The sequence below is a fragment of the Pavona decussata genome, unplaced genomic scaffold, assembly GCF_977016875.1.
Source record: "Pavona decussata unplaced genomic scaffold, jaPavDecu1.1 SCAFFOLD_291, whole genome shotgun sequence".
Taxonomy (NCBI): domain Eukaryota; kingdom Metazoa; phylum Cnidaria; class Anthozoa; order Scleractinia; family Agariciidae; genus Pavona; species Pavona decussata.
Window position 1 is genome coordinate 270808 of NW_028145690.1, and position 24596 is coordinate 295403.

A 24596-nucleotide genomic window follows, 5' to 3' on the forward strand; every position below is an offset into this window, starting at 1 on the left:
ACCACTTGGCACGTTTTGGTAAAATATGTTTTTAAACATATTTAAAAATAGTGGTTTTATAAAAAGCCGTTATTACCCTATATCTAACCTAGCGATGAATTTTTGTAGCTTGTCTTCCTGCAAGTTTCGCCTTTAACAACGAAATGTTCAATCGTCGAAACTTTGAGCTTTTATAAAATTTAGGTGAATTCGTCTTCTTTAGTAAACTTTTGCGGCTCATATAAAATTAAAAAGCCGAAAGGATAACTTGCTTAATTATAGGAAATGTGACAACAGTGCTATCCATTATCATTGAGGTTACTGTGCTGTTTTGAAGTGCAAGTGTATGGAGTAGCAAGTTATATATGCATTCAAGCTCCCCTGCAAGAAAACTCGCTACAAACTGTGATAATTCATTTTAACCCAATTTACCATACGTAGGATTTCCTATAACAGGTGGAACAATTTCCATATCAATGCCGGTTATTGTCTTCTTAGCGGCTATGTTAGCAATAATTTATATGTTGAAGAGCCGCCTTGTTAATCATCTCAACTGTCCTATCCTTGATTTGACATTGACCGTCAATTTAAATTATAACATAGCTATCAAATTCAATTGCGCGCGCGTGCTTCATATTCCCTTGTGCACGCTAATGACATCAGCAAACTAATTCCTTGAGAAAAAAATTTCTCCGTTAGTGACTTCGGCATTTTGCATTCAAAAACGGGGAAAAACTTCAGCAAAACGTTTAACTACAGATGGCAACAAGCGAACCAGATGATGAAGAATATCTGCCTACTTTTTGGATTGGAGTTTTTAACTACCGAAAAAACCTAAAGTAAAGGAAAAAAGAGAAGGTCCGTGTCATCGTGTTTCGCAAAACTATTAATTTTCAGACGCAAATTTCGGAGGGAAAACACACTTTTAGAAACAATAACTTGAAAGAAAACTGCTAAGGAATATTCGACAGTTTCAACAGCGGAAATCCGATAACTAACGGCTTAGAAATTGTGCCTCAACGACAAATTGTCGTTTTACCCAGCAGACGAGCAAGCGGACATCTAAGATCATCATCAAAGCCACGGACTTTCTTGTTAATGTTCAAGTACTTGTGGGAATCCAATTATCATGAAATTAAAGGTTTGATTGTGAATTTGTATTTAAATACTTTTCTAATTGATCGATTCTTCGTATTCCTAACAGTTTTTTGCGAAATGTTTGAAAACTGGCTCCGCACTGTTCGATAAATTCATTTCAAAATGGACTTGCAGTTCCTTAAAATCGCTTGTGCGTTTGTCGCCTCGGATTAAAAATTGTACGCTTTTGCTTGTTAGAACAAAGACTTATCTGAAGATTTTTTCTTGTTTAGGAAAGCTTCAATTATCCGTTTTCTTTCTATTTCATTTATGAAACGTGACAACTACGTAAATCGTGCGAGCGGAAAGAATTTTTTTGTTTCTTGGAAAATTTTTAATTGGCAACCAGTTTATTTTATTCGATAGGCCAAAGGGGTGTTGTTGTTTTTTCACTTACTTAGTTTTGGATTTTTCTACTGAACATGGGCCGGGTTGTTTATTACCACTTTGCACATTGGATGAATGCTTGGAAAACCTCTGGTCAACCTAGAATCAACGGGTTAAACTACCGGGTTGAAAATGTTATAAAACAATTGGTTCATGAGTCCGCAGATATTAATTCCTCTGCAGTTCTTAAGTCTGTAGACCAATTTAAAAAAGTCTTTTTTGAGTATTTTAGCCAATGATGAATTTTTTATTTTCATTTTTGTACGATGATTGATGCTATGATATTTTTATCCTTTTTATCTTTTGTAGGTGATTTTATTAAGGCTATCATTTTTAACTTTATTTTATGTTATTTAGTTAGACGTCTTGCGTGATGGCACCCCCTTGCAGGACTAGAAATTTTTGAATAAAAGTGAATAAAGGAGAGCACTCAAGAAGCTAGAGTTGCTCTCGGCGTCTAACGCATCGAGCAACTCTTACGCATCTTTTGTGCTCTCCAAACTTCCCGTGTGCTTCAAATCTCGATGAACGCACGCTGACGCATGAACCAACTGTTAAGTGAAAAAATATTTGTCAAGCTTTGAAAATCATCACCATTGGGCAGAGAAATCTGCAGCTCTATATCGCAAAATAACTACGAAATTTTCAGATGCTACCTAGCAATATGTCATTTCCTTATAACTTATTAATTAATTTTCTGTAATTTTCCATAAGATCCTTGGTAGATAAACGGATTTTTATTATCATTTGTTCAGGAATTATCGTTTGAGTCTAAAATGCCACCTGACACTTAGTTGGTCTCGCAGGATACCTGACGCTGTCAGCCATAATTTAAAGAAAACTAAAAACAATGATTTAGTTGAATCTTGTTACGTCTCTGGTTTCAAGGAAGAGGAGACGGGTCTTTTTTTTAACAATTTTTATGAATCGATGGCCTTCAAAAAGCGTCTGTGATCACAACACTTTTGATTAGCTCAAATATATCTTTTCTAACGCTACATAAAAGAACATAACATAATATACCAACACATTAAAATAACATAGCTTATCTATTAAAAAAACATTATAGAATAATAGAAGATGTAAGACCTGTCGAGCCAATTATTTTACCGCGCAAATTAACAAAAAGCATGAAATAGTAGTTCATCAAAACAAATAATAGCAAAAGATGTAACTATCGAGAAAATTATGAAAACTTATCAAAATTTACTCCCCCGAATGGGACCAGGTCTGATGTGTTAAAAATTAACGCGAATAGCATAGTTTTTCTATGAAAACTTGGTTTTGTTTGCAGACCCGTGGTTTTATCATTGTAGTCTTTTATTTTAGTAATTCCGGTTACCTTTTTGAACTCACTTCAGATTAGAAGTTCACTCAAAGAAGACTTCTGAGAGAACAAGTAGGGTTGAAACGAACACATTACACTTAGTAAGATGGCGATATTTTATGTGTTAGGGCTAATGACATGAATAACGAGTCGCACATTTGAAGCATTTTAAAAGTGTGTCGGTGTTGTCTGTGTCGTCAGGTGTCAGAACTGTCCCACTGTAAAAAGGCAATGGAAAGCACAAATTTTCAACCGAACGTAGTTGGAAGTTTTTTTTTTTTGTTTTTTTTTTTTTTTTTTTTTTCATATTTTATAAAGGCTGCACTGTTCCCTGTGCCTTGTTTCTTTGACTGAATTACAATCATTTTGCCAACATGGTCTATTGATGTTGTGTCTCATCCGCTTCAATTTTTTTTCAGGCGAATGCCGTGAACTGGTTTTCCCTTCTTTTTTCTTCTTTGCTAACAAGCGTCTGGTAAATCACAATATAACAATTACCCAAGTCCGAGATATGGACGCCTGTGAGTTGCTTTGTTATGAAGAACCAAACTGTGTCAGCATTAACTTTGAGAATAAAGCAAGTACGAAAGGAATTTACAGATGTGAGTTGAACAATGCAACTCACCAAGAACATGACGTCCAGTTTGTGGAAACGAAAGACTACTTCTACCGTGGAACGAATGTAAGGTCTTCTCTCCTACTTCTCCTCCTCCAACTCCTCCTATACTTCTCCTCCTCGTTCTTCTTCTTCTTCTTCTTCTTCTTCTTCTTCTTCTTCTTCTTCTTCTTCTTCTTCTTCTTCTTCTTCATTCTTAATTCTTATTCTTCTTCTTAATCACTTCTCCTTTGTCTTGTCTGTTTCATTATCTTTGTATTTCCTCCAAAACAATTTCGCAATTTACGACAGCATCAGATGAAACTAAACTTAAGCCATTGCTCTTCACTTAGAAACTGCGTCCGAAAAACATGGCGTTAGAGGCATTTACCGAGCAATGATCGCATGGTTTGGCTTAGTTAGACATTCTGCAATACGCTTTTTTTCTTGCCTTCTAGAGTGCCTGTATTACGCCTCGTTGCGCGAATGGAGGCACCTGCCAATCTGGATTTACAGACAAAGGATATCGTTGTTTGTGTCCCCCTGGTTTCATGTATGCACACTGTAAGCAGGGTAAGAAGTTAATGTTGAAAACCTTTTACCACACTCTATTAGCAGCTTTTATCTTGATTATATATATATTGCGCTTCCACTAACGTTAAATCTTTAAAGATTTTATGGTATTTTTAAACACAAGACCCGCACTATAAAAGAACATTGGCCTGGCCAAACCGCCAGTCATTTCATCGTGAACACTGAGCTATGCAAATCGCAGAGTGCGTGCGGCAAGATACAGTAGAATATTGACAGAATAAATTAATTCAAATGCGTATTTATTTCGTGAATAACGCTTGAGAATTGCTAATTTGTTTTTGCGGCTCAATTACAGTACCTTTTGTCCACACTATTCATTTAGCAGCTTAGGGTATTTTTCAAGAAATACCGATTCCCCAATGTTACTCCCCAGTTGCTCACTTTGTCAGCGTGTGACAAAAGTGGGAGGAGCTATGATTTTGATTAGTGCGGGTCCCTGTTTAAGCCTATTTTTTATACAATTCCCTTCCTACCCAAAGGCTAACCTATCTAACACTCACCACACTCTGGCTGACCTTTAAAACTCACAAAATATCATGGTTACTAGAACGAAAATTCTCAGACAATACCGACCGAGCATGGAGAGTTTTGGTGATCTCTATGTTTCTAAAACTAGTCAAAAGATTTCTAAAAAATATTTTAAAACAATTCTTCTGCGAATCGCACGGAATATCGCCTAATACTAAGCCGACGAGGCTGTTTGCCGAGTTTGCTAAATTTAGGCGATGTCCCGCAAGATTGAGCGTGGTAATTGTTTTATTATTCAACACATTGACAACAAAGCATAGGTCTATAGCAGAAAAGCTGGGGGCGATCTTCATTTGTTAAAAAAGAAACTGCAACATTTCACCGCGCGCGGACGTGCATGAATGAAAGTGGCAGCTTTGTTTAAGTTCGAATGAAATCGAAAGCGTTGACCGAACTTGCATGAAAATTGAGTATTCGTCTAGTGCGCCAATCACTCCGGCAAAAATTTCGACAAAAGTTATAGCCTCAAAAGCTGAAACCAGACAGTATTTTGAAGTTGCGAAGGATTTTTTGTGTCAGCTGGGCCGAGCTGAAACGCATCTAGTGCCTTGTTGATTGCAAGAACTCTGGATCTCTTACGATGCTAAACAGGTTTTTCAGCCACCTCTAATGCTTCTGAGATTAATTGCTTTGTACTTCTTCTATATATCTATTTGCCTACCATAGAGATAAAATTTCTCGAGGCTCTTTGCGAGCTCGATTTTCTCAGGTGGTTTTCTCCATCTCTTCCAGACGAGTCAAGAACTCTGTTTAATTGTTGTTAGAACAAATCTAAGAGAACACTGTTTGTTATTTTCGCGCCTTTGCAAGAATACACAACAATACAAAAGTCTAGGGAAAATTTTTTTTGCTGAACTGTAATTTCCCAGTTCATAAACAAAAAGGTATAAAGCGGTACAAGTTTTTGTACTAATTATTACAAATCTTGACAACAAACTTGATTGCCTTCTTTGTGTTTTATGAAACAGCATTATAAATAATTTGGTGTACTTGAATTTTTCAAAGCGCTCTGCCATTTTTTCTCCCGATACACAAAATTTCGTACATCGCAGGATATCTGTTATGTGCGGACGACGTATATTGAGTTCACCATGACCATATTAGGGCAGTGTTACAGTGTGTTGATAATAATTTGGTATACCCGAACTAGCTCCTAAGATTCTGGATGTTCACTTTTGTCTTGGGATTTTTGTGTAACCATCATCTGTGTCCAATCTTTTTTTTACATAGACGTTGACGAATGTGCATATGGAAGATACATCCATAATTGCAGCCACGACGCAGTGTGTGTCAACACCAAGGGATCGTACATCTGCAAGTGTAACCCAGGGTACACAGGAGACGGCTTCAATTGCACCAGTGAAATTGACTTGTCCATAATTCATGGCGCGTTAGGTAGTTGCCCTTCTAGCTGTGATAAGACCATTGCCAATTGGTTATTATTATGCAGCAGTGTAAACATCTATATGCTGATGAAGCGAAAAAGGCGCTATAGGGTGCTATAGCGTAACCTAAGGACCTTTAGGAAATTTCTCCAGTGAAAAATTTAAAATTACTTGATAGATAAAATCAACCGAAAAATGATAATTTGTAAAAAAAAGGTCCTAGTAGCACGTGAAAATGGCAAAATGCTAAAATAATAATAATGATCCAGTCTCTAATTAAAATAGTCGAATCATCATTTCTGACTGGGGATCCGCTGTTTATGGCGTAAAAGTCCTCAGGTCATCACTTTGAAATGGCGTGCTATGCTAATACTACTTGAGAGGACGGCCTTCTGCATCTTTAGTAGCACCTCTTTGCTTCTTGAATCTGTAAGGGTACGGATGGTAGTTTCAAGGTCTTTACTATAGCTCCCTAACACGTTCATAATGATGTTGAACTGCTTCACTTCAAAGCCCTAAAACTGCCTCTTTAGTTCCAGTCTCAGCGGCGCGTACTTCCCCGTCTTCTAACAGCTCTTAGACTTTCTGTTGTCGGGCAAGGGGCCGCTCATCTCCAACAAGATGACAGTCTTTGCCGAGTGGTCAACTATCCGGGCATCAGTCCAATTTGCTCTCACCTCGACATGGTCAGCGTACACCTGGACATCCCAGGGACGAGTTGCATAAAACTTAACGGCGGGCGTAAATGCTATCGTCAGACGTTAAAATACTGAATAAGACTGGGCTGAATGTCTGGCGTTAGTACGTAGTTACGCCCGACGTTAAATTTCATGCAACCCACCCCAGAGGGCTTGCACGCGGTCGTTCTCGTAGACCGGTTCAGTCGGTGAGTACCGTGGCGATACACTGTCTATCAGGTCCAAGCTTATCTCAAGGAAGAGGATCTTCCGCAACGCATTATGCCGCTGAAAACACTTGCTTTGCGCACGCGCAGAACATCCCGCCAGGATATGCCCAACGGATTCCGCCGCCTTACAGCACGGCCCCGTTCTTGTCGTTTTGCTGTAATAAACTCGTGTAGGAAGCAACTGTTCGTAAAGCTCGTACACTCCAGCAATAACATATGTAGGACATTTCCTCCCCTGGCTTAACCAGCCAAAGCAACCGTTTCCTTGTTCTCCACCCTCCTGGTCCGCCACCTGTTTCTTTAACTTCTCCTACTGAGCGCACCTTAACTTCTGCTTGATTTATTATTATTATTATTATTATTATTATTATTATTATTATTATTATTATTATTATTATTATTATTATTATTATTATTATTATTATTATTTACTTTTTCGCATGAAATATGTCCAACATACATACAAACAGAGCTTAAATGCTACTGAAATTGAAAGTCCTAATAAGTCTCCATAACAAAAGTTGCAGATAAGAAATCTCTACTGACATTTCCCTCTTGTATGTGTATTCCTGAGCTTGTATGTAAGTTAAGGCTATATCCTTTTTTTGTTGTTGTTTTCTTTTGATCATTGGCTTGTTTGTTTGTTTATTTGTTTCTTTGTTTTAATTTTCAAGTAGTTATATAACCAGTAATCTTTTACTGCTTTATTTTATTCTGTATACATTTGTTTAAACGTAGCGGATAGATTCAATGATTCAAGTAATGTTTTATTAACACTTTTGCTTGCATTAATGATCATTCACTTGCAGAGCTAACTATTTGTTCAGCCCGGGAAGTAAAGGGGAAATTATAGATGTATAGGTCACTTCACCCGCCATCAAAACGGAATCCAATAAGTACAGTGAATCGGAGGAAAGAAGAGATCTGGGCGAGTATAGAACAAACACAACAACAACAGAAACACAGAAAATCGAAAACTAAGATGGCGATTAACTCGAGAGAACGTCGCCATTTAAAATAATTCAGTATTTCGGAATCCAATCACAAAAATAATAAGTTCATTTGGGATTTCTATTTCCGCTTCTGTAATCTTAGCATTTATTTTTATCGTGACTTTGCATCCATAAATCGTTTTTCTATCAAGTTCCAGATCCTGTTGTATGGTTCCCTCTCAATTCCTCGTATGGCATCAAGGAAGTCAACAATCGAGTAACCCAAGGCAATCATAAGAATGTCCGCCTTGCTCAAGGTCCTGACGGTAAAGCTAACGGCTCTTATGAGTTCAAAGGAACCTGGAATAGCTTCATCGAGTTTCCCAACAGCCGTGGGGGAGCTTTAAATGTACGCTACTCGATAACAATGTTATGTTGGTTGTACTACGATGATCATAACGGGCCAATCTTCGACTACAGGCCAGAGAGATACTTGGGGGTGAAGTTGGGGTTATATAGAGGAAGACTCTATGTCCGCTTAACAGATGGATACTACTCTGGTTCAGTCTACTCAATTCACACCTCTATAGCAGGCGGCTGGAAGTTTGTTGGTGCATCCTATAACCACACGTCTGGTGAAGTCAAGTTATGGATTGATGAATACGAAGTCTACGAGCGAAAGATAAAAGCAGGTATTAGACTGAGCACGCACCATAAAGTCAGAATTGGAGCTAACAAGTGGTGGTCTTTCAAAGGCAGGATCTCCCAGATGCAAGTTTACAACTTGGCTTTGACTCAAGAACAAATCAAGGCAATACAAGAAAAAATTCAACGTCCAGGTGAGAATGCCAGTTATTCATTACCGTCCTAAATATACAGAAAAGAAAACATATATCTATCCCAATATCATTGTAAAAATTATTTTAAGGAAAGAACATTTGACTGATGCAATTCATACTGGTTACACACACTACAGTAACAGCGAAAGTAGAAAAAAGTTCGATATGATTAAGTGCCAGACGTACCATTTAGAAACAAGAGTAATCAATAAGACTACAGACTAGATACTCTGTGAATGGATGATATTGTGGACTGAATATTTATTTTTTCTTCTGTCCTCTTTGAGAACACAGATATATTATATTAAATGGTTCACGGTTAGCGTCAACATATATGTTGGTCAATAGCATGGCGGCAGGATTACAAAATCGGACAGGAGGCTAAAAAGCGAAATATTGAACGGAATTTATTTTATGTTAAACGTTAAATGTTGATTGTATGCGATTGTGTTTTCAGAGATTGATGAGTGTACGAATGGAAAACACACCTGCAAGGTTAATGCCACGTGCATTGACACCAAAGTGTCATACAGCTGCAAGTGTAAACCTGGATTCGTTGGAGATGGGCGCAGATGTTCAGGTACTGTCTAGTTAGTTGAGTTACCAGTTCCTCATCACTGCCTTGCTTTATGTGTCATGTCCTATACTCTTTAAAATGACCTTGTTTTATTTTTAATTTGTCAATTAAAAGGGGCTATAAACAGATACAAAGTTTACGTCCTCATCTGGTTTATTCTTGACCGAGGATTTCCTCATCTTTTTGACAGTTGATTTTTGCAGAAAGAAACAGTTTCCGTGTCAAAATGGGGGCACTTGTGAAAACAAAGACGATGGTTACATTTGCAGATGTAAGATCGGATTTGATGGGAACAATTGCGAGCATATGCACGGTAATTAACATACGTCGTACTTTTTAGTATTGTTGTTTCGTCTCATCAAGAATTCCTATTCCTAGTCTTCACAATTTAAATATTGTAAAAAAAACTAACGTTGAGGGCTCGAGAATTAATTCATATATTCTAAAATTGATTTGGTCTCCCCAGCGTGATCATCCAAGTAAAAGAGATCTTTAGAAGGGCTTTTTTTATTGAAATTAACTTCTCTTTTAAATAAATTATTAAAATTTCAACCTTAGTTCCAAGACTCAAAACCGGCTGCCACCTATTTTGTCAAAACGTCGGTCAATGCCACCAAAATCTGAGTCTATTTAAAACCTCTCTCGACGATATAGTCATACTAGTTTGTTTGTTGTTGTTTCTGTTGTTGCTATAGCCAAGTAGAGACTAAAGCCCCCAGGCTACTTTTTCCTCAGTTTTTTCTGCAGTAGAACTCGTAATGTGACAACTCCCAGAAAAAAATGTGTAGTGAGTTTAGTAGCTGTTTTTCAGGATTTCTTTGCACCTCCGGCCTTACTTAATGCCGTGTGGTTCGATGCATTTTCTTGAAGAGTCTGTTACGACATACATCAGTTAAGGGGCCAGGATTCCACCCTACTCCGTCTGCGACTGTTAAGGCTATGACAATGGCACTTGGTGTATAAACGTCATACTACGTGGTTATTTCGTCGTTATTGGCAAGTAAAGAACATCTTGGATCCACTGCCTTGGATTTCTGGCCAAAGAGAGAAAGGGACTAAAGCAAAGGCCAATAGATATATTTTCGTGATAGTGGCACGGCTCTTGCAAATAGTTTAACACCAATCTGAACCTTTTACAGGAAATTATGCACCATGTTTATCGAGTGCATGCACTTGTATGCATCAACACTAGAATTATTTTTCTATTCGAGATTTTTATACCTATAACGTAGAATACATGGTCTACATGCTTTTAAAACTTTATTTCCAGAGCTTTTCATGAATTCTACCATGATATCAGGAAAAGATGTTTATCTCCGCCAGTTTCTTCAACCCGTTGCTGCAAATGATTCTCTTTGGCTACTCTGCTACGGTGCCTCATTCCATGACTCAGGGGTTGGTACCTTTCATCGCCGCTGTGATGGAAAGAGACATACTGTTACGGTCATAAGAAAAGAGGATTATGTTTTTGGTGGATACACGGACGTTCCATGGGGTAAGGCAATTGCAATGACTCCTTGAAATGTTTCTTCGAGACTCGTGTTTGTTAATGGCAACCCGTAGCGATGTGCTTGTTGTAAGCCATCGTGGTAACGGGGTGAGGGGGAGGGAGGCATCAAAGGGGAAGGGATGGGTACTTCTTGACATCTTTTCGTTGAGCGGTCATACCTGTTGACTACCTTAACTTGATAGCCTGCGAATACGGCCGCCTGTCATCTCTCCAGTCATGAAGGAGATGCATTTAACAGCTAACAATTCGCTAGCGATTTTTGTACCTCATGTCGTTACGAGACAGAGATTTTTAGTTTTGCCAACGACTTCACTTTCATTAATGTTCTATACTGTCGAAGAAATGTTTGTTGTTGTTTATCGTGGTAGATACAATAATAATAAAAAAGTGTACTATCGTTTGTCTCACGATGTGGTCACTTGAGATGTAGATCGCGACGTTTCGACTGCTTACTGTTAGTCTTGTTCAGGCGATGAGATCGACTAATTACACGGCACCATATGTATCACGAAGGCCGGATGTGATTGGTGCATTTTGATCCTCCACTGTTCCATTGTTCCGGCGAGAGGTTGTTCGCTCAGCGATCCGCTGCTGTACCGTTCTCCTGCTGTTGTGTTATTTGATCGTGGGTATCCACGATTCAGGAATTTCAAGATGTAATTACAACATGCAGCCTTTGTCAGAAAACTAAACACTTTGACCTTAGCTGACATCAGGATCGAAAACCCTCTTGCGCCATTGGCTCGCTTAAAAGATACACCATTGGTTCAAACTCAAGAACCAATAGAAAAGCCGGCGCGAAATTTCGATCCGCCTAACGGTCAAAGGGGATATATAAACTCAAAACAGAATCATTTGCTCCGACGCTAACAGAACTTTCAGTGGCAACTGACGAGATTCATAGAGAATCGAAACTGCAGTCTTGCCTGAGAAACAACACTAAACACTTGTCAGAAGAAATCGCTGAAGCATCCTAGAGACTCCCATGACAGTTACTGGCTGTCTTAGCTTTGAATATCTGCCGGATGCGAGCAAACGCACAAAACAATGGAGATACATGTCAGCTCTAAGAACGGTATCCGGTCACCTCGCCACCAGGGAGTCTCGCCACCAACCAACTCGCCACCACGAAACCATCTCGCCACCAGCCAACTCGCCACCAAGCGAAGTCTTCTCTGATAAGTCGAGGAGAAATAGCTGTTCGGGGACTATAATTTTCATCGATTCGCTTGTCTGTATGCATATTACGACCTTTACCGAAGAGATGTCTAGGGAACTTACTGACGGCATTTTCGAAACTCGCTGTGTTGTGCTTGTAATCTCGAGAGCGAGAAACTGTAAGCTCAGTGTGAGAAATCGAAAACTTGCTGGCTGGAACTGAAGCTTTCGTAAGCTTTCTCTAATTCAACTTCACTGACCGCTTGCTTAATTGCTTTTGCGTAAGCAGCCCAGCGGAGCCAATCGAACGTTCAGTAATCGTACTCCAATCGTTCGATTGATTTGGATTGCGTTCGGGCAATCGAACATATTCAAACTCACCCCACTTCTTTAATCGAACAGAATCGAACTGTAGACCGAAAGAGCTTTGTAATTCATTCCAATTTGGTTTCAAACAGTGCGTTGCGGGTCAAATAAGTTATGTTCAGTTTCGATTATATTCGATTGCCGAACCAATCGCAAAATAATCGAATGTGTCTCAGTCTTTTGATCAATTTAGCTTCTTGTATGTTTACAGCGCATATTTTGTATTTTGATCTCAAAGGGCTTAAAAAAAAAAAAAGAACCACACAATTAACACACAAATTTGTATTGGTCATGACTTTTGAAGATTTGGTGGCCCCCCCGCGGGGGGCCGGTGACTCCTAAAGGAGCCGTTTTTAGGTTAAGCATCTGGTTCAGCATCTGGCAGAAGGGCCGTTGATGTAGCTACACAGCTTAAGAAGGCGGCGGGCTGAAATCTCGTCGGCGTTGTAGTCCTCCCAGTACTTGAAAATTTTAGACTGCAACAGGCGGTACTTTTTCCTTTGGATGCGGGACAGCTTGCCGTCAGACACCAGCTGTATCTGGATAGATACGAGCCTAGCTTCCTGATGTAACAACTCCACCAGCAGGTAGAAGGGAAGGTGGACTCGGTTGTTGGCTCTTCGATAAAGACTTTGGTGCCACCCCTCGATGTCGTTGTTGGTTCTTATGTCATGTACACGGACCAGCAGGAGGGAGGCCACATTGTACTTGAGACCCAGTTGTCTCCCACGTACTGCACAAGTGCTTGGAGGCTAGTGGTGGTGGCGCTGTCACTGAGCCGCTGGAACATGGGCATGATGTCCGCTTCTGGCAAGAAAGGCAGCGCCATCAGCTTTCTGATATACTTGTAGCTGCGGCTGTCGGTCCGGTATGCTGGTTCTAATCCCAACTCTTGAACCTAATCAAAAAACAGAAAAATATACCGTTAGAGAAAGGCAATTAACAACATTTTTTTGCACAGTGGAAATAATGCCAGCTGAGGCCGGCCGGAACAAGTTCTCTCGTGCTACCTGTCAAAACAAGGATAATATACAAATTAACAGTGCAATAGAAACTTACAACTTTAGATTGGCTTTGTTCAACCATTACATAGAAGAAATATTTCTCCAATATGGACCTCACGCTAGTTTAATAACATATTTACATACATACTGTACCTGTTTTACGCGAGACTGGATCTGGGTTGACGCCAGGACACCAAATTCACCAGGGTGGTTGTGGCCATGCAGTCCCGGGAAGAAGGCACCGTCTCGCTGGATTACTGAGGCTTTACACCGGTGGTCTTTTCGGCGCACGATACACTGCCAGTGGATGGTTCCGTTGGGTCGTCTTTTTCTGATGTTGAAATGCGTAGGCGGAGTTGGTAACCAGCTTCGTTTTTCCTCGTATGGTGCCCTCCAGAAAGAGGTGGTAGGTTGTCTCAACTGGCGCTTCTGGCGGCAGGTCTGGCCCCACGGCTGAATCTTCCAAAGAGGCTTCCATTGGCGCTATGTCTGGTACTGAGGGCGGGTCAGCTGCAGGTAGGTCGGATGCGATGTCGACAGAATGAGCAGAAGGTGGATCGTAGACAGTGGACTCGAAGTTAACAGGAGTGCTTTCAAAAAAGAGGGATCGGGTCAGCGAAGTCACATGTTGAACAGCGCCAGTCAATTGAACTATAGTTTTTTGCTGCATCGCGGTAATCAGACTGGTATACTCCGGTGCCACACTTGCGGTGTTGCCAACGGAGACAACCATCACACTGGAGACCTTGTTGACGGGCTCTGACTGGCTGTTTACAAGAAATACACTTGGTCGACATAATTGAATAACTCGGAATGAACGGACTGACGATTACGAATTGATTTTTACTTCTTGTGGTTGCTGATATGGTAGCTGATATGAATAACCCTCAATAAAGTGCCCCTTTTATACGCTTCCCTAGGGTCAAAATTTCCATTTCGAATAAAACACGCAATTGGATTGGATAAATCGTTTATCTGACAAACAATAAGCATGAAGTGAAGTGTTAATGAATTAAAATTCTCACCTCGAATTAACATACTTCACACATCGTTTTGTTTAAGTTCACACATTACGAGTGGGCGCGTGGGCTTAAAGCGTGCGAGAAAAAAAAGTTAGGTACAAGACTGCGTTGAGTTTAACTTATATTTACCTCGATCATAGTTTATTATGATGCGACAAATCAAGGTTGTATTTAGAGTGAGGATCGAACACAACTGACGTTCCTCTTAGTTAACTGTTTTCTGTTGGGAGAAAATAGTGAACCTAGACAAATGCCACAAGGCTAGCATACCCAATGGCATATGAAAATCTCCATTCAGTATATTTGAGTTTTTCCCTTGATGATCAAGATTAACGTCTCATTAAGCAGAGATAAGCTATAAAGGCTTTAAAACCAATCTTTTTGCGAACTGCAGGAGTCGTGCAGGCCCGTCAACACTTTTAAACTCGAAGGCCACCATAATCTCATGATCCTGGATCTTCTAACTACCGATGGTGAAAACGAAGTGAGCTGAGTTGTACACTATTGAAATCCGAGTTACCTGTGAGAAGAGTTAATATGTTCAGTAGCCAAGAGAGCAATCATATATCATGGTGTTGACGCATGACACAATAGGCCTAAGGGGTGTGTCGGCCTTTAATGTTAGGTAAACATTAGATCCTAGGTGGCTGTTTGTGTCCAGGTCTGATCTTGTTATAAACACCCTCTGATGTGTGTCCATTTCGCTTCAGGGCGAGCGGTTTCTCGGATGGTTTTCGATCAGGTGGTCTGTCGGGTCTTTATTGAGCAGTTGGTGCAGTCCAAGTCAATAAGTGCTGACATTTTATAATGTGGTATTTTCCAGTGTCTAGGACTATGTTGGCGCGACCTTTATCGGCCTGAAGGACCATGACGGAGTTGTCCTCTTTTAGGCTTTTAAGGGCGTCCTGTTGTTACTACGTCATGTTAGGCTCAGGTGGTTTTGCCTGTTAAAGGATGGTGTTAACAGCCCTCCTGGCTGTGTCTGTTTTTGTCGCATCAAGTGGTCTGACTGCTGACTCAATCCTGGCGAAAATCTCGATTGCTGGGACGTTTGCACGAGTCACGGCAAAGTTCAGTCTTTTCTTCAGTAGGCGCACCTCAGCTTCGCTAAGGGACCTTGATGACAATTTGATGATAATGATAATGATGATAACTGATAACCCAGTTAGTCTTGTCAACTAACAGGTTTTAAAACCTGAGCTGTTGACTGTCTTTGGTGGTATTAAAGACTTTCTGGATTTGATAATGTCTACTACCTCCGCTGCGTCTTTCGCTGAAAGAGCGGATATTTTCTGTGCTGTTGACTCAGTTTCTTTCTTTGTATCTCCCTTAGCTCTCTGCGTCAGTCGTATCATTTCCCTCGGAAAGCTCATGGACACTAGTTCAGCGAATCTGCGTGCGCCTTTGGTGGAAACTGGTAGCCGAACTTGGAGATCTCTAGGAACAATGTGGTTCTTAATTCACCTTGTAAGAAAGGTGAGATGGTTGGCATAGCATGCGAGCATGCGTGAACAACGTTCGTGTTGACGAACCACAGGTACTACTCCAGCTGAGTTGTAAACGAGACGTCGCTTGCGTACGCGCCTACGTCTAGTGAAACCTGGTCTAACCCAAGTAGTAGAGAGTAAACAGAGTAAACAGAAGGAATATAAGGATTTGAAGTGGCATAAAGACAGACAGTTTTCAGAGATTGACACAGTTCGGCCTCCCCACTTAAGTTAAGTTATATATCATTCTTATATTATTTACATCATGGAAAGTAAAAAATGTTACTCATACTTTTTTCAATAATTTTATTCTCAAGGGCTTTCTTAAAAGAGTAAATTGAGTTTGCATTGATGATTTCGTAGACTTTCAAAAAAGTCCTTCGTCCTATTTATATAGTGCGGGACCTTTCGCGACTTTGACGCTCGCGGTCTAAAAAAGCTCATAAAAAAGCCCGCTCCGCTCGCCAAAATCGCGAGGTCGACCTGTAGCAAGTCTTATGATTTCGCTGTCAAGAGAGTTATAAAATGTAGGTCCTTGGAAAAACATCCGGTTGTAATGCCCGGCCACCTAACGTGACGACAGTTCCAGTACCGGTATCGCGTTTCGTCAGTGACGTACGTTGTTGGACACGTCAAACTTTCTGTGGTGTAACTTTGCTTTCCGGGTGATTTCATTTTATCGTTCTGCAAGAAGGAATGAATTGAGGTGATATAGAACGTTTTCATTCACGTGACTACTGACCATATTGGTTTACTGAAACAAAAGAAAGCATTTGCATAAAAATAGAGTTCAATTCCCAGAGGTTTAGTTTGGGACACCAACATGGCTGCCATTTCTTTGTTTTGGGACACCAACATGGCTGCCGTGACGTCATGTGAAAACACTTTATAGATAGGATGGGAAACAATGAATGGGCTCTCCCCTACGTACTTGCAAAATTTGTTTAGCATCCGCAGTACACCGTGTAATGTAAGGGATTCCGAGATCAAACTAGACTGGTCTAAGCCACCCACAAATTATCACTAGCGTAGCTTTGGCTATAGTGGGGCCCTGTTATGGAACAACCTACCTGTCAATTTACGGAAATTAGACTCTCTTGGAAGCCTTACCACAATTGTCAGTCAGGCTCCCACACGGCAATCTTGTGAAGCAGTATTGTTATTATTTCACATTGTTAAGTTCTTAATACTTTCTTATTATAATATAATACTGAAGATTTTACCGTATATAAATAAACAAGTTATGTTTGTATGAATGATTGTAACTAAGGTTTTTAATGCTTGTTTGCTTGTTTAATTGTTTTTTTTTTTTTTTAGCAGGATTTCTACTCATATATTCATGTGCACTAGCACTCAGAGCGTTATTATTAGTACCATACAAACCTCCGTAAAAATTCGAAGGAATGTGTTCATTTCTCATTTGTTGGTTCGTCTCTAAGGGGGACACTATGATCATGGCACGGATAGAAAATTGATTGATCTAGGATTGAAGATCTGTTAAAAAACTCATTAATAATTCATAAGCCCATTGACCTATCAAATGGTCGATAAAGCATCACGTGCAGTGGTTTTAAAACCCGATAAAACCTCCTCGTTATTTGTATGCGGTGTTTGATGTTTTTCTCGTACGCTAATTTCCAACGTTCACAAAAGCATCATTGTTATGAACTCTCTTGACACACGCTTTTTCAGAAATGTTTTTGAAGCCGTTCAAAAAAACTCGCAGCACGTGTTTTATCGGGTCTAAAACCACTCGGCTGCGCCTCGTGGCTTAAAATCCCGATAAAACACTGCTGCTCGTGTTTCAAACATTACTTAAACCTTTTTTTATAACCTGATACCAAAACGGGCAAGTTCTTTGTCATTGTGTCCATTGTCGTCATTATGAATTAGTTTAGCCTTAGTTTCCATGTAACATGCAAGCATAAGAACATATCTATGGGGAAAATGACTTTAATCAACATTGGTACTTGTGTTCTTCGGACGATTCTGTTTATGTTAACGCTTGCGCTTGAGTCGACGATCGTTATCGCCATCAGTAACAATAGCAGTGGCAGTGACAGTAGCAGTAACTATGCTAATGGTTGTGGTAGTGTTAGTTAAGTATTTACAATAATTGTTATTCTTATTAGAATTATTATTCTTATTGCACTGTTTTGTTGTTATTGGTCACTTTTCCGTTATGAAATATTTTGTGTTCTTCAGATACCCATTCTGGTTATGGACATACTTCCAATGCGTTTATTTTCTCCCTTCACAACTACGAAGGACGTGATCCGTTCAAGAGCATAATAAAATACCCAGCACATGCAATATACAGAGGTTCACAATATGGTCCAACATTTGGAAGAGGCAAAGGCATCTCTATTAAAAAAGGAGATAACAGTGGTGGCATTTCAGCATACGCAAAATTGGGTAAATCCTTCACTGTACCAAGTGGAGTGCAAAACCGAAGCACAGTCCTGGCTGGGACTGCGAACCCTTTCACACCAGATGACTGGGAAGTATTCTATCTGGCTTCATCTGCCACTACACCATAGTTGTCCATAACAGTTTTGTTTTGGTAATCGTATAAGGGCAAGTACAGTCAAATATAATTGCACGCGCCTCCAGGTAATAGCCCATTTTCGAGTTACTTAATACCTCATTACGAACGCGAGACTTGGTGCAAAGTTTTCATTATGAAAATTAGTTTCATTCATATGCAAACAAATTAATTTTCACATGAAAAGGGTTCGTAGTTAGCCTCGTTTTCGTAATGAAGCTCAAAGCAACTCGGAAATGGCGTATTGCAAAGAAGTTTTAAACATCATGAGTAGTGTAAGTCCTTAATTTCTCCGGCAATTATATATTATATAATCATATGGCAGGAAAAGTTTGTTTGATAATAGACATGTCGTAAGTTAAGGCGGTGGCCCTTTTTTTCTTTTTTCGTAAGTGGTCGTTGGGTATGCGACAACGCTCCTAGTAATACCCACCTTTTTGTTACTATTTTTCGTTTTAGTCACCTACCCTTTTAGACCTTCAAGCCGGTTTTGCTTGGTCACTGACACTTTTTGATATTTATAATTGTAATTAAACAGACTGAAGCGCAATTTGGTCTGAAATCATACGCGTGATTTCAATATCGAACGAGCGTGCAGAGCGAGTTCGATTTGAAATCACAAGTACTGATGATTTTAGACCAAAATTGCACGACATGAAGTTCAATTACCACTTTATTACACCCATTTTGAAATCACAGAGTTTCTTTGTCAATATTAATATTTATTTATCCATGTTCACATTTCACATTCAGTTTCATCTTGACGGCCTAAGAAAGAATGCGATTTAGAGCAAAATAAAGTGCGATTAGTGAATAAGTCGCACTGTTGAAGGCCAACAAGCCGAGTTGCAAGATCTTGTCCATTTAAATAGATTGCGACGATCCGAATAAAAGTAAAAAATGACAGCCACGGACTACCATTGAGTACAACATTTTATATAATAAGCTCAATTATGCACGCATTTTGATTGGTTCTCACCTATGATCTATTAGAGGAGAGACGCATAGATGACGTCATTATTAAAAAGTTTTTCCCTCTGTTTTTTTTAAAATGGCGGAAAGTTTTGAAAATTTAGAGAATATTTACCTGACTGGGCGAACGAAGATGGAGAAAAAAAGTTTTGCCGAGGCTTTGGACAGGTACTTGAAGCAGGGAGAAGAAAGAAAAACACGTTTCTATGTAGAAAACGACTTGAAAAAAGAGCAGTCTCAGTCGAGCGCTTTTTTGTTTTTTTTTCTTTTGTATGTCGTTTGATTTCTTTATTATACAAAACAAATTAATTCCATTTTGCCGTCCGTCTGTTCAGTTATAGATCACAGATGACGTCAAAATGTGGTAAGAAGATCGGTGACAAGCGCGGCTATCGCACGTGTGCCACTTTTTTGTTCTTACCACATTTTGACGTCTGTTCAGTAAGAATACCGTATTTTCTCGATTAAACGTCCCCGGCGTTTATTTAAAACTCGGCAGTTTTGACCCGGCGTTTTTTCGAGGCCGGTGTTTAATGAGCGTATGGATGGCGGTATACAAATGTCAGTTGTCAGTTAAATTTTGGGCCATTTGTCAGTTATCATTTAATTGACTGTTAATAATTAACTTCAAAGCTTAGTTATAAATTCGGGATCATGTTTGGGATGTAAGGGTCAAATTTTAAATGATTAACTTGAGGTATTAGTAGAATTTATCGATTAACGTCATATAACACTCCAGTGTGCTGCTGTTAATCACTTGCCTGAGGATTCTGTATGAAAACACATAAATTATTAGACAAAAATTGTCGAAAAAGGTTCTTTACAACTGGTTTGAAGAATAGCAAGGCCCACCAAGCCTTTTTATCAGTTGTCAGTAAAACTGTGTACAAATGTCAGTTGTCAGTTAAAATTTTGGGCATTTGTCAGTTGTCAGTTAACCCCATCTAGACCCTCTTTAATCGGGATCGACGTTTAATTGAGAAATTACGGTAGGTTATTGTAAGGGGTAGGTAAAATATAGTTTTCGAAGACGAGTGTTCAGTGCCAATATGTAGAAATTATTCCAGACGTTTCGGGCTTAGCCCTTCATCAGTGGAAAAAGATTTACGTTAAAAAGCTGGCTTGCGCTATGAAGTCAGATTTAAAGTTGTAACGTGCTCGCGCGATGTGCGCGTGACGACCTAAAGATATCGGAAGTCGGAGTTCATTCCGCGCGGCTGACTGGTGCCTAGTCTGAAAATAAGGCGCATCTCCTGACGCTTTCGTTGCTTGTTTCCGTCGCAGAGCATAATTCCACGGACTTTTGCGTCCTGGATAGTGTGGCCATTTGTATTAAAATGCTCTGCAACGGGAAAGCCCGGCAGGTTCTTCTCAATGCTGCGTAGGTGTTCACCGAAGCGTTGCCCTAGCGTGCGGCCAGTTTCGCCGATGTAAATAGCAGGGCAACGGCGGCAAGAGATACCATACACTAAGCCGGTTGTTCGACAGTTGAAAGCTTCTTTGATGACAAACGAGCTATTTACATCGGCGAAACTGGCCGCACGCTAGGGCAACGCTTCGGTGAACACCTACGCAGCATTGAGAAGAACCTGCCGGGCTTTCCCGTCGCAGAGCATTTTAATACAAATGGCCACACTATCCAGGACGCAAAAGTCCGTGGAATTATGCTCTGCGACGGAAACAAGCAACGAAAGCGTCAGGAGATGCGCCTTATTTTCAGACTAGGCACCAGTCAGCCGCGCGGAATGAACTCCGACTTCCGATATCTTTAGGTCGTCACGCGCACATCGCGCGCGCACGTTACAACTTTAAATCTGACTTCATAGCGCAAGCCAGCTTTTTAACGTAAATCTTTTTCCACTGATGAAGGGCTAAGCCCGAAACGTCTGGAATAATTTCTACATATTGGCACTGAACACTCGTCTTCGAGAACTATATTTTACCTCTCCCTTTTTATAAGTACAAGTGCCACGCAGCTAACGGAAATTTTCCCGTTAAACTTTTATTGTAAGGGGCAGCTGCTGAAAACTGGAGGAGCAAGAAAAAATGGCCCATTTATCAGGGGCACCCAACGACAGCTTTCTCTCAGATCCTTTGAAACGGCGCTATTTTAGGCTATCTGGAGAGCCTTTAAAGCTCTGTAGGTTCATTTTAGGCCGTGCTATAATATTTTTATCTGTTCGGTCATTCTAGGGCAACTTGAGTCTTTTCGAAATTACTAGGGCATCTTTGTCCATTTCCCGAAAACTTTAGGCCTTATATCCTTTCCGAAAATCTTAGCTGACCTTTTTTCGGCCCTCGAAACGATATTTTTATCAATCCGAAAACACTAGACCTAAAGTTTTCCATATCACGAAAGTTCGAAGTGAAAATTCCCTTAGGAAAATTGTAGGGTATTAAAGGCCTTCCGAACAGATAATTTACCGAAATGATCTGTTGGGTGCCCCTGATTTATCCTAGGGTCTTCGACGGTGTACGGGATAGTTTGAAATAGCGAAGAACATGAGGACGAGGCTGGGGTAACACGTATTTTTGTTGGAGATAAATTAATACATTAGTATGCATTTTAAAGCCTTTTAGAATAAGTTTCGCTCACTTTTCTCTCAATAATACGTGGTTACCCCAATTTTCTTTTTAGACCCCTATCAGGCCCTTGCTAAAATCTTCGTTTTCCAGTCATAAATCGCGCAAAAATAGAAAACTTGAATTACTGTTATGGTAGGCACTATACCGCGTCCTAAAGCCAGCGACACACCTGGCGATTTTATACGCCGATTGCGGCGAATTTGGTCGCCAGCGAAAATCGTCAGCGATTTTCGCCACCGACTGATGCGGACACACTTGACGACTTTTTACGCTGATCTTGGCGTTGTGGCAGTTTTGAAAAGTCACGTTATAAAATCGCCCAGCTTGATGGGTTGGCTTCACTGGCGATTCGCAGCAATGACCGCAGAAAATCGCGGGAATGGACACAATTAGCGAATGCCGGCGAATTTAATCTCCGAAATCTGACACGCCAGATATCGGCGATTTTTTATATGCCGATCGCGGCGATCGGCGTATAAAATCGCCAAGTGTGTCGCCGGCTTAAGAAATCAGCGTTTCTGGGACCTGAGATGTGCAGAATGTATACGCATGCGCGCAGTAACAAAAGAAAACACTCTCCTTAATATAACGAACAAGTAACTGCTGGTCAAATCTCGCAGGCAAATGTTAATATCAACGTTACGAATATAAGAATAAGAATAAAAGCTAAGACCGTTTTTATTTGCTTCATATAGCGAAAACCTATAGATAGATACTGCGCAAATAGCATATATATAGATGAGAGCAATTGGTTAAGTCAGATAAATCAACCTATGCAAAGAGATGAAAATAAACGAGATGTTGCATGTCTTAATCTTATATTGTCGTGATATTGTAGCAATATTGTAGTCTTTTTAGCTTTAAAGTACTTAAATAAATATTGTTTATTATTGTACTTTATAGCTATGTGTTTCGTTTACAACTGCATGTCACAGTCTTACATTGTAGTGCCGATATAGTAGCAACATTGTAGTCTTAATTATTGTCCATTACTAATACCCGCCAAGATTAGCTAATGCTATACGCGGGTTGTGTAAATTGCCTTTGTACATTTGTTGGAAATAATAATACATCGAATTGAATTGAATTGCTTCGTCACTGCGTTCAGCCACCTCACAATGTTTTATGTAAAAAAAAAAACTCCCATTGGCTATGTATATGTTAAAAGAAAGGTTTAACTCACCCAGGATTAGTGTCCATGTTGCCTTCAGCTTCAAAGTGATGTTACACGGAACGATCTCCAACGCAAAATTGTCTTATTAAAAATTGTTATCGTGTAACCTAAGGTGCTTCAACTTTCAACGAAGCGGCAACACGTTGCAAGTCAAGTTTAAGATCCGTCTTCAAAAACTTGCAATGTGTGACGCGACAAACTGAATGGTCCGTTTAAATTTGTACGCGCGCTGTGTTGCGTTAAAAAATCGTCCAGTTGTCGTCCAGTATAACATCACCATGTATGGCTTAACAATGTAGATTGCTCTAATTTACCTTTGGGTTTTCTTTTTACTTTGGCTGGTTTCAAACTCCCACTTGGAATTAGTAGTTTCTTTCGGACGGAAACCTCGTTTCACGTTTACTGAATCCAGCGCGTTTCAGCCATAATCCACTCTCGTGCGATCAAACCCCAAACTTAGTTATAATATACCCAAGGTTTTAGCGCAGAATTCTTCCGACTATCCAAGTACCAAGTTCTTTAGACTGAGTTTAATACCGTTACCAACTGGTCAATGTCAGTAATCAAACATAAACTGTAAGCTTAATTATCTTTCTCTGTCCCCAGTGTATACATTGTCGATGTTTAGGCATTTAACATCTACAAATAAAGACCACTGAAAATGGCTTTCAGTGCTTTTAACAATCACGTATCGAAGGAATAATTTCAAAGGTTATTTTACCTTTTCGCAACCTCGGTTATTGTGGAGAAAAAACCTGAATTCCGCCTGGAAAACAGTCAACACTGTTGAAATAGATTGTACGCGCCTAGACGTCATCGGATGTTACATGAGCGGTAGAGTTAATAAATTGGCCCCAGGACGTGACAAAGCGAAAACGAGGTTGACGAAAGCCATCAACTGAAAATGGGTTGAAAAAGGGTATCTCACAATGTTTCACCCTTTCAAGCTTTCGTTTCTCAATTAAAACACTTTTACTAATTTTCCGTCATGTATGTCCTTCTTCTGTAACTGAGTGAATAGCTTTTATTGTGGGAGAAAGCTGTTTCATTAATTAAAAACTACATCGGTCAGATCTGCCACATAATGCATGAAACCTAAAGGCCGATTTAGACGGTACAACTATTGCTTACGACTGTCGCATGCGATTTCTGCAGCGCGCGCTGCTCGCGCCATGCAAAAAATCGCACACAACTCTCGTCATTCAACATTGCCTATAAAACATGTTTTAAAATCCTACATTTTTTGTGACGTTCACGACAGTCGTAAGCGAGTTGTAGGTTTGATTTTCACGAAACAGTTCATGTCGTAGGTCTGTCGTAAGATTGTTGCATGTGACAAAGTCGTACCGTGTTAATGGCCCTTAACGTTGCGAGTAGATAAAATGGTATATGGTATGACATTTCTTTAGACTAGTCCCCCCCCCCCCCCCCCCCACCTCCAATAAACACGGTGGAATGCAACAAACTAGTATTACTTGCTAAGCGTTATACACGTTTCCATAAAATAACATAATATTCGAGTTCGCAAGAAAGGATTACATAACATTCGCTTTAACACGCTATGGGCGCTCGTAAAAATAAGAAT

The 24596-nt window shown here is 40.0% G+C and overlaps 4 protein-coding genes and 1 pseudogene across 4 annotated transcripts in view; 3 read left to right on the plus strand and 2 right to left on the minus strand.

The window, feature by feature from the left end:
* LOC146454971 (uncharacterized) overlaps positions 1 to 24596 on the plus strand; it is a 394059-nt gene that overhangs the window by 229223 nt on the left and 140240 nt on the right. The window lies entirely within an intron of this gene.
* The window catches only part of LOC146454976 (uncharacterized), a 234456-nt gene that overhangs the window by 147202 nt on the left and 62658 nt on the right, over positions 1 to 24596 (minus strand). The window lies entirely within an intron of this gene.
* The window catches only part of LOC146454983 (uncharacterized), a 146278-nt gene that overhangs the window by 718 nt on the left and 120964 nt on the right, over positions 1 to 24596 (plus strand). The window lies entirely within an intron of this gene.
* Positions 739 to 9201, plus strand: LOC146454984 (uncharacterized). Its single transcript, XM_085094843.1, has 6 exons — positions 739 to 818; positions 3149 to 3512; positions 3884 to 3998; positions 5778 to 5906; positions 7984 to 8610; positions 9068 to 9201. Exons 1-6 carry the CDS (start codon positions 739 to 741, stop codon positions 9199 to 9201), a joined length of 1449 nt encoding a protein of 482 aa, XP_084950969.1.
* LOC146454985 (uncharacterized) lies at positions 12469 to 13958 on the minus strand (annotated as a pseudogene).